Source organism: Colobus angolensis, unplaced genomic scaffold, assembly GCF_000951035.1.
Source record: "Colobus angolensis palliatus isolate OR3802 unplaced genomic scaffold, Cang.pa_1.0 Scaffold80, whole genome shotgun sequence".
In the NCBI taxonomy this organism is placed as follows: Eukaryota; Metazoa; Chordata; class Mammalia; order Primates; family Cercopithecidae; genus Colobus; species Colobus angolensis.
Window position 1 is genome coordinate 6,788,564 of NW_012121821.1, and position 9,608 is coordinate 6,798,171.

The window sequence follows — 9,608 nt, forward strand, 5'->3', positions numbered from 1 at the left end:
CATATCAGACTGACTCTGTTTCACAAGCAAGACCATGCCATGGCTCAGTGCAGGTTTGACAGTCCCCCTAAGGCTTAAATCTCCTAGAGGAGCATGGCAGGCCTTGGGGAATGGGCATCCCTGCCCATGCTTCTTCACAGATATTCCTGCGCCAAACCTCTGGGCTCTGCACAGACTGGAGTCCTGCCCTTACCACCACTCTAAGTAGCTCTTCCTGCTAGCTCTCCATGGGCGTTATGGGGTTTCCTGCTGCCTGAATTCCAGAGATTAGTGGCAAGAGCAGGTCACTTCTAACCTGTTCAACTCACCCCTTTTCCAGGAGTAGGAGGGGGCCAGAAACAAGTTCTGGTGCTTGGTAGTCCTATACAGGGTTCCCAGCTTCCTCCCTCTTCAGCCCAGTGTCTGCATCATCCTTCCATCCACTCTTAATGCGTTCCCTCCAAAGATCTGCTCAGAGTGTACCAGTCTTACTGACATCTCAGTCTCTTGGTGGGAGATGTTCCTCCTGGCTATGTCTAGTTAACCATCTTGGCTCCTCTTCTGAAAGATCAGGGATTAGAATTGCTCCAGGACCCCAGGCACATATAATGAAGACACCCTCTGTTTCTTCAGGGTTCTCCAAAAAGCAGCTTTTTACCTTATAAAATAAATAAATTAAAAATTCCAAATAAATTAAAAACTGAATGTGAAAAAAGTAGAAATTTTTAGTATATAAATATGCATCTTTATGACATCAGGGTAGGGAAAAATCTCTTAAAACATTATAAAAGCAAAAATCACAAAATAAAATATTGATATTCACTCCATTAACTTTTTAAACTTCTCACCTTCAAAAATATCATAAACAGGCCAGGCCCAGTGGCTCATGCCTATAATCCCAGTACTTTGGGAGGCCAAGGTGGGTGGATCATTGGAAGTCAGGAGTTTGAGACCAGCCTGGCCAACATGGTGAAACCCCACCTCTACTAAAAATACAAAAATTAGCTGGGCATGGTGGTAGGCGCCTTTAGTCCCAGCTACTCTGGAGGCTGAGGCAGGAGAATGTTTGAACCCAGGAGGTGGAGGTTGCAGTGAGCTGAGTTCACACCACTGCACTACAGCTTGGGCAACAGAGGGAGACTCTGTCTCAAAAAAAAAAAAAAAAAAAAAGAAAAAAACTCAAAAAAAGAAATAAAAACAGATGTCCCCTAACAGACAACACCAAATAAAATCCACATAAGAAATTAAATCTTTCATTTTTTTTTCAGATGTATCTCAGTGGTAAATGTCTTTACTTCTCAGACCAAGTCCACATACTGTATTTTATATTTGAATTATTCTAACAGTTCCAATTTATGTGAATATTGTGTTTTCAAAAAGCATATTTATGAGTTAACCTTTTAGTTAAATAATCACATTAATTAAAAATAGTGCCTGAGATATTATATATGTTACCTTCTTTTTAAGATATATAGTATATAGTAGAAAGCTATAGCCTTTGTATCATGGATTTGAATTTAACTCCTGTTGCTGTTATTTATGCTTTGACCTTCTACAATTTTCTTTTTCATGCCTTTTCCTCTTTTGTAAAATTGAGGTGAAATTTTGCTCTAAGTTTTTATGAAGATTAAATGAAATTTTATATATATTTATATACACATACACATACTGTACAGTGCTTGGCACATGTTGGGTATCTGATACATCTTGGTAGTTGTAGAAGTTTACTGCTATTGTTTTTATCATCATGATTGTAGCTACTGTTTTTGCAAGGATGAAAAAATTAGAGCTGATTGTTAATTAGGTTAGGTCATTGGTTCTCAGACTATAGCTTGTATCAGAATTACCTGGAAAACTTGTTAAAATACAAATTTCTGGACCATACCTCCATCATTTATGATTTAGTGAGTCTGTGGGTGAGGCCTGAGAAATGCATTTCTAACAAGCTCCTAAGTGACACCAGTAATGACATGCTGGTCCTGGTCCAGAACTATATTTAAAGAACCTGTGGATTAGGTGATGCTACAGGAGTCAAAAACATCTTTGGAAGAAGAAAAAAATTTTATTAGGAAATAACTGAAGTTTTCTCCATTCAATTTGAACATTTTTGCTCAATATTATTGTAAATTATTCCAAACTCTCATATGTAAAAAGGGGTGGATATTTGCAGTAAACAGCTACATAATTTTAAATTTTAGTTAGATATATGTGTGAGGAAATCAACTTGTGAGAAAATCAGCTTTCCAGAATTAAGTTCTCCTCATAAAGTTAAATATTTAGAAAACAATGTTAACATTAATGTAGGACCCCCTTTAATTTCCAGCAAAAGCAATTCCTCAATCAGGTTAATGTCATTTTAAAGAAAATTATATCTATCTGAATGGATTTACATATTTTATATACATTATATATAAAACATAATTTAGCTCAGTTTTATCTATCTCATGTACAATTAAGCTTTTGTCTTTTTAAATGTTTTAACTGTGATGTGAAAAATGTGAGAAATAGTATCATCAAGTTACTCCCTCAGAAATCCCTTTCAAGGTAATAGTTTGTTGGTCCCTTGCACTGACACCCTTTAAAATTATTTTCATAGTAATGAAAACAGGCAGAATTGTTCCTATTAAGATATTAATAAGCAACCAAGAGTGATCTTGGTTATATTAAAATACAAATTCATGCACTTAAAATTTTGAAGTTGCATTATATTCACAGAATAGATTTTTCAACATTTTTTTAAAGGATATGTTCGGTGCTTTCCCAGAATATTGATTAGGAATTAAGAAATCTGGGACCTGTTCATGAGTATATTTATTAACAGCCTTCATCAAATTATAGAAAATCCATTAATATGTCATGTCCAAATTAACTTGAGTCCCCATCTGTATAGTGGGTGTGCCTTACTATTCACAGTTAAAGAATGTATATTAAATAACCTCAGTTCATTGTAAGAGGCCTACAATATGAATTAATATTTTAATAATAGCTGATATTATGGTGTTCTTGAAAGGTACTGAACTGCTCTACACCATAATCCTGGAGTCCATTCATAATATTTTATATGAGCATTTTCCCCAAATCACTTACTATTTTCAGGTAATTGTAATATTAAATAAGGGAATAGATAATCTAAACCAGAAGTATTTCTTATCCTCTAAAACTTTTGTGACCCTGAGTTCTAGAATCCAATCCATTATTTATTTACAGAATTTCCTGTAAATCAATAATATATACATTAAAATGTTGATATTGGGTGGGCATGGTGGCTCATGCCTGTAATGCCAGCACTTTGGGAGAATGAGGCAGGACCATCACTTGAGGCCGGGAGTTCAAGATCAGACTGGGCAACATAGCAAGACTCTGTCTCTATAAAAAAGAGAGAGAGAGAAACATAGCCAGGTGTGGTAGTGTGCTCCTGTAGTCCTAGCTACTTGGGAGGCTGAGGTGGGAGGATTGCTTGAGCCCAGGAGTTCAAGGTTGCAGTGAGCTGTGATTGCATCACTATACTCCAGCCTAGGTGACAGAGCCAGATCCTATCTCTATTTTTTTTTAATTTAACATTATATTTTGCTTATTCTTTCCTTTTAGATACTCATAACTTTTTAGCAAGCCATGTTCTCCTGTGTCGTTTTGCTGGTATTACTCATATTTCACTAATTTTAAATTTGCAGTAATTCAGATAGTATATATAATCTTCATGCATAAATTCTTTTAAATAATTTCTTCCACAGTGAATTTTTAGGTGATAGAGGCTGCCTTATTATTAGTAGCTTTCTCAAAGACTTAAAATTTAAGAATTCTTTCGGCTTAATTTGACCTCGTAGATCTATCGGGATTTCTAACAATTAAGATTTTTTATGTCAGTCTGATATAAATGTGATTTTTCATTAATTTCACTGTTACATATTAGTACATCCTTATACTTTAGTAATATGTACTTTTCTTCAAAGATTATTTCTAATAACTGTATTTAAGATAGTATGCTACTTCCTAAAATTTAAGTTAATGTGGGTTTATTATACAGGTTTAGCATTCTGATTCAAAAATCTAAAACCTGAATACTCCAAAATCTGTAACTTCTGAACACTAAACATGGTGTCACAAGTGGAAAATTCCATACCCTACACCTTTGCTTTCTGATGGTTCAGTGTACAGTGTAAACAAACCTCATTTTATGCACAAAATATTAGTAACATTGTATAAAATTGCCCTCAGGCTATGTGAATAAAGTATATATAAAACAAATTAATTTCATGTTTAAACTTGGGTCCCATCCCCAAGATACCTCATTTTATATGTATAAATATTCCAAAATTCCAAACACCTGTCCCAGAATAAGCAAAATCTCAGATAGAGATACTCAACGTGTAGGTAAGAGAAAGCTAACGTTTCATGAGAATTTGAGAAAACACTTCTGCGGTGTATGTTTCTCTACATAAGTAGATCAGTGATTACATTAATGTTTTTATAATATTTGACTGTATGAATCCATTGCATTCAGTTTTGCTTGAACAAGTAACGTTTGGAGAATACATAACCTAATTTTATTAATAGAAGAACTAAGGTATTAAAAAGTTGTCTAAAAAGTATTTGAAACTCTTTCTAGCCTTTGCAATCATTGTATTATAATCTAGAAATCCTTTTTTTCCCACTAAAAGCAAATAGATACATAGACCCTCTAATGTATCATTCGATAATATTAGAAGAATTAAATGTTTTGTTTCTAAAACAAAGGAAGAAAGCTTGTGTTTATTAATTCATCATATGTTAATTACACACCTGCTAGGGACTTGGCACTATTCCAAGTTGTAGGTAGTAGTATACAAAGTAGATAGACACTTGATCCTACAGAATGTAGGAGGATGTGCATGTGTGTAGTGTGTGTGTGTATATAACATAAACATGTAAATGGTGTTACCAGTAATCAAGTTAAATAAAGTAACTTTTATGTATTTTTAAAAATACGTGGAAAACAAGATTTTAAAACTTGGAAGGCAAAATTTGACCTATATAATTTCTAAATCTCTGATACACTAGAGTCTTTGAAGATTTTTTTAAATTATATAAAAATTATTTATGCTCCTTATGTTTAAACTATATTTTTCTAGGGGAAAATGTACATTGTTAAAGTTAATCTAGTTTGAATTCCTAGTAATACATTGTAGTTCACCAATGTGAAACATTTTAGTTACCTTATTCAGTGTAACTTACCACATTGTGGAAGTTACAATTAGACTTTTTTCCCTGTAACTACACATTTTGAAAACAAAAATGCCAATTTTAATTTCAGAAGAATAAAATAAGAATAAATTTTCTTCTTCACGAATTCAGATACTCAACTTGAACCAAGCAATAAAATTATTTTAATTCCTAGCTAGGGCTGGGAAAGGGAGAGTAGTAGCTACACAGTGCATTAGGGCAGGATGTCGTGGTTGTGGTGGTGATTCTGGTGTTTGCTAATTTTTACTGATACGCAGATAACCTCTGTGCCTTAATTACTGTACCAGTCACATGAAGTCAACCTTTTCAGGCTAAAGTCACCAAGGTGTACCTTCTTTATAAACTTCTGTCAGGGGACTGAATTTTTTTCTTTTTTTTTTTTTCCTTTTTCTTCACCTTATACCGAGAGAGAAGGGGACTGAATTTTTTCAGCATTTCTGGATTGCTGTGTAATGAAGTAAATGAATATGTTTTGGATCTTGGACTAAAACTATTAAAAACGATGTGTTACACTACAAAAGACACAGGCTTTTTGTCACATGGAGGCTTTTTGTCACATGGGTCTGGATCCTAATGCTATGTGTGTCACTTACTGTATGACTTGGCCAAGTTACTTGTAAGCCTCATTTTCTTCGGGCATGAAATGAAAATAATGATATCTGCTTTACAGAATTATTATAAAGATTAGAATAAAATTAGCTATGTCTCTAATTTTAGCACATATTAGGCTTTCAATAAATTCTGTTAGGTCTGTAATATCTTTAAATTTATTTAAATGTAATGTAATATCTTTAAATTTTAAATACTTGGTATTCCATCTTAAAATTTGATCATTATAGTCTAGGTTTTCATTTTAATTTAATAATGGAAATACTCATCATGGAATCAGTTTGAAACCAGACAGATAAGGTAAAATATGTTTTCCCATGGTAGCTAATGTCACTTGTTGGCTTAATCTTTAATACATAATACATATTAAGCTTCATAATTCTTTAAGTTGAATTGTGCAGTAATTTGTGCTAATTCAGATTGTAGAATTGGTAAGAGGCTTTTAGAGCCTCTTGCTTTTTGGGGTTGCAGAGGTATTTTTTGTTTGCATTTTTTTTCTAATAAACATAGCTATTCTGCATCTCTATCTTGATCTTGGGTGGGAAGTGTGAAGAAATTAATTTCACCATTCTTAAATGTTAAAACTCATGAAGTTAATATAGTATTTTGAAAGTTTGATTAAAATGATTAAAATCCAGTTAGTCTTCAGATGTTCCTACAGCAGAACCATTGTCTAGTTTTCGGTGGCAGTTGATTTATATTTGAGTCAGGGTTTTGGGTTTGTGAAATGAAAATCTAGCGATGTGTGAGTTTTAAGTTTGTTGTTTTCCCCAGATTTTAATGAGGTTAGAATAATTTTATGTGTTTGCTTTTTTTTAATTTATTTAATTTATTTTTTTTTTGAGATGGAGTCTCGCTCTATCACCTGGGCTGGAATGCAGTGGCGCAATCTCGGCTCACTGCAACCTCCACCTCCCGAGTTCAAGCGATTATCCTGCCTCAGCCTTCTGAGTAGCTGGGACTACAGACGTGCACCAGTATGCCCAGCTAGTTTTTGTGTTTTTAGTGCAGACGGGGTTTCACCATGTTGATTGGCGAGGATGGTCTCGATCTCTTGACCTCGTGATCCGCCTGCCTCGGCCTCCCAGAGTGCTGGGATTACAAATGTGAGCCACCTCACCCGGCCCTGCTTATTTTTTAATATAAATATAATAAAGACAAATTGGAAAATTATTTCTAAACTTTTTTCATGGACAAAATAAATCATTAGGTTTTTATACTTCATTGAAGGGGGCGTTATTTTAAATATCCTGTAATTTCCAGTGATTTAGAGATATAGTAATTGCCCCCTTCTTTTTTTAAGTTAAAAACAATACACATTTCAGTGTCAAATGTTCCATTAGTAGTCTCTTGACTTACACACAGAGAGCCTGTCTACATTTTTGTACTCATCGGTTAGAAACTACAGCACATTATTTTTCTTCAAGCTGTATTTTATGTACAGGAAAAAGAGTTGGTATATTTGTGTTGATGTTGATTCATATATATTGGGTATTTTATTTATGTGTATAGTAAATACATTTTGACAATAATTTAAGATGAAAAGGAGAAGATATCTAAATTCTTGAATTTGTTTTTGTAGGAGTTCCATCTGGAATATGACAAATTAGAAGAACGGCCTCACCTGCCATCCACCTTCAACTACAACCCTGCTCAGCAAGCCTTCTGAAAAAAAAAGACTTCCCTTTTCTTGGGGTATGGCTGTCTCAGCACAATACTCAACATAACTGCAGAACTGATGTGGCTCAGGCACCCTGGTTTTAATTCCTTGAGGATCTGGCAATTGGCTTACGCAAAGGGTCACCATTTGAGGTCCTGCCTTACTAATTATGTGCTGCCCAACAACTAAATTTGTAATTTGTTTTTCTCTAGTTTGAGCAGGGTCTGAAATTTTTTCATTTATTTCCTTTTTTGCCAGCAGACAGACTTGAGTCTGTAAAGACAAGCAAATACACTGACAGAAGTTTACCATAGTTTCTAAAATGTAAAAAAGAAAACCCACAAAAGACTCAACAAAATTAGACCACAAATTTTGCATTGTTCATTGTAGCACTATTGGTAATAAAATAACAAATGTTTGTGCATTTTTATGTGAGGATCCTTCTCGTATTTCATTTGGAAAGATGAGCAAGGTCTGCTTCCTTCATTTTACTTCCCCTTCTGTTTTTGAAAGGCAGTTTCGCCAAGCTTAATGCAAGAATATCTGACTGTTTAGAAGAAAGATATTGCCACAATCTCTGGATGGTTTTCCAGGGTTGTGTTATTACTGAGCTTCATCTTTCCAGAATGAGCAAAACACTGTCCAGTCTTTGTTACGATTTTGTAATAAATGTGTACATTTTTTTTAAATTTTTGGACATCACATGAATAAAGGTATGTATGTACGAATGTGTATATATTATATATATGACATCTATTTTGGAAAATGTTTGCCCTGCTGTACCTCATTTTTAGGAGGTGTGCATGGATGCAATATATGAAAATGGGACATTCTGGAACTGCTGGTCAGGGGACTTTGTCGCCCTGTGCACTAAAAGGGCCAGATTTTCAGCAGCCAAGGACATCCATACCCAAGTGAATGTGATGGGACTTAAAGAAGTGAACTGAGACAATTCACTCTGGCTGTTTGAACAGCAGCGTTTCATAGGAAGAGAAAAAAAGATCAATCTTGTATTTTCTGACCACATAAAGGCTTCTTCTCTTTGTAATAAAGTAGAAAAGCTCTCCTCACTGCAGTGTTGGCTTTGATTTGAAATTGCGAAATTATTTCTTCAACATGAAAAATAGAGGAAACAAACTGAAGTTTTACAGATATCAAACTGAATGGTGTGACTCAATGTCTTTTTCAGCTTCAAACAAGTAATTTAATGGAAATGTAGTGAACCATTTCACTTGTAGGTTAAAAATGTAGACAGTATTAATAAGAGAAAACTATTTTTTTAAATGGATTGTGGCAGCATTAGAAATAAAACATTCTAAATACTCTTGGAACCCAACCAAAGTACTTCTGTGAAAAATTTATTAGAAATTTCTTGATAGACCTTTAAATGTATCTCTAAGAAGTAATGTGCAAATTAAGGTAAGCCATGAGGTGGGAATGGGTAGACTTTACCTTCAGTTTGCTGGCCTAGATACCTCATATTTACAAGTTAATGGATTCTTTTCCCATCTAGATACAAGTACCGCATTTAAAAAATCTGATGATTGAAGCTACCAAAAGCAGAACTAGAGAGTAGAAAAAAGGCAATGAGTTTTGATCCTTTAAATTTTCATTTTTTGGCCGGGCGCGGTGGCTCAAGCCTGTAATCCCAGCACTTTGGGAGGCCGAGACGGGTGGATCACGAGGTCAGGAGATCGAGACCATCCTGGCTAACACGGTGAAACCCCGTCTCTACTAAAAATACAAAAAAACTAGCTGGGCGAGGTGGCGGGCGCCTGTAGTCTCAGCTACTAGGGAGGCTGAGGCAGGAGAATGGCGGGAACCCGGGAGGCGGAGCTTGCAGTGAGCTGAAATCCGGCCACTGCACTCCAGTCCGGGCGACAGAGGAAGACTCCGCCTCAAAAAAAAAAAAAAAAAATTTCATTTTTAACCTATTTTTCTATGAAGAATAAAAGTCTGTTGGCATTAACCAAATCTTTTGAAAATGAAACATTTATAACATTGCTGTGTTTGTGTACCAGGAATATAAAGTGGCTTAAAATTTACCTTTTTCTTTGCATTTTGAGATATGAGAAACATTTAAAAAAACAGGATTTTCTGTCTTTCAGAATTAAACCACAGCATCTCCTCAGTAAGATAG

The 9,608-nt window shown here is 34.7% G+C and overlaps 1 protein-coding gene across 5 annotated transcripts in view; it reads left to right on the forward strand.

Moving 5' to 3' along the window:
- The window catches only part of CNOT2 (CCR4-NOT transcription complex, subunit 2), a 110,613-nt gene extending 102,075 nt beyond the window's left edge, over positions 1–8,538 (forward strand). For all 5 annotated transcript variants that reach the window (XM_011929320.1, XM_011929317.1, XM_011929319.1 and 2 more), the window contains one exon: positions 7,391–8,538. In XM_011929320.1, the coding sequence (XP_011784710.1) occupies positions 7,391–7,477 (87 nt within the window). In that variant the 3' untranslated portion in view covers positions 7,478–8,538. The remainder of the gene's footprint in view (positions 1–7,390) is intronic.
- Positions 8,539–9,608: the final 1,070 nt, after the last annotated feature.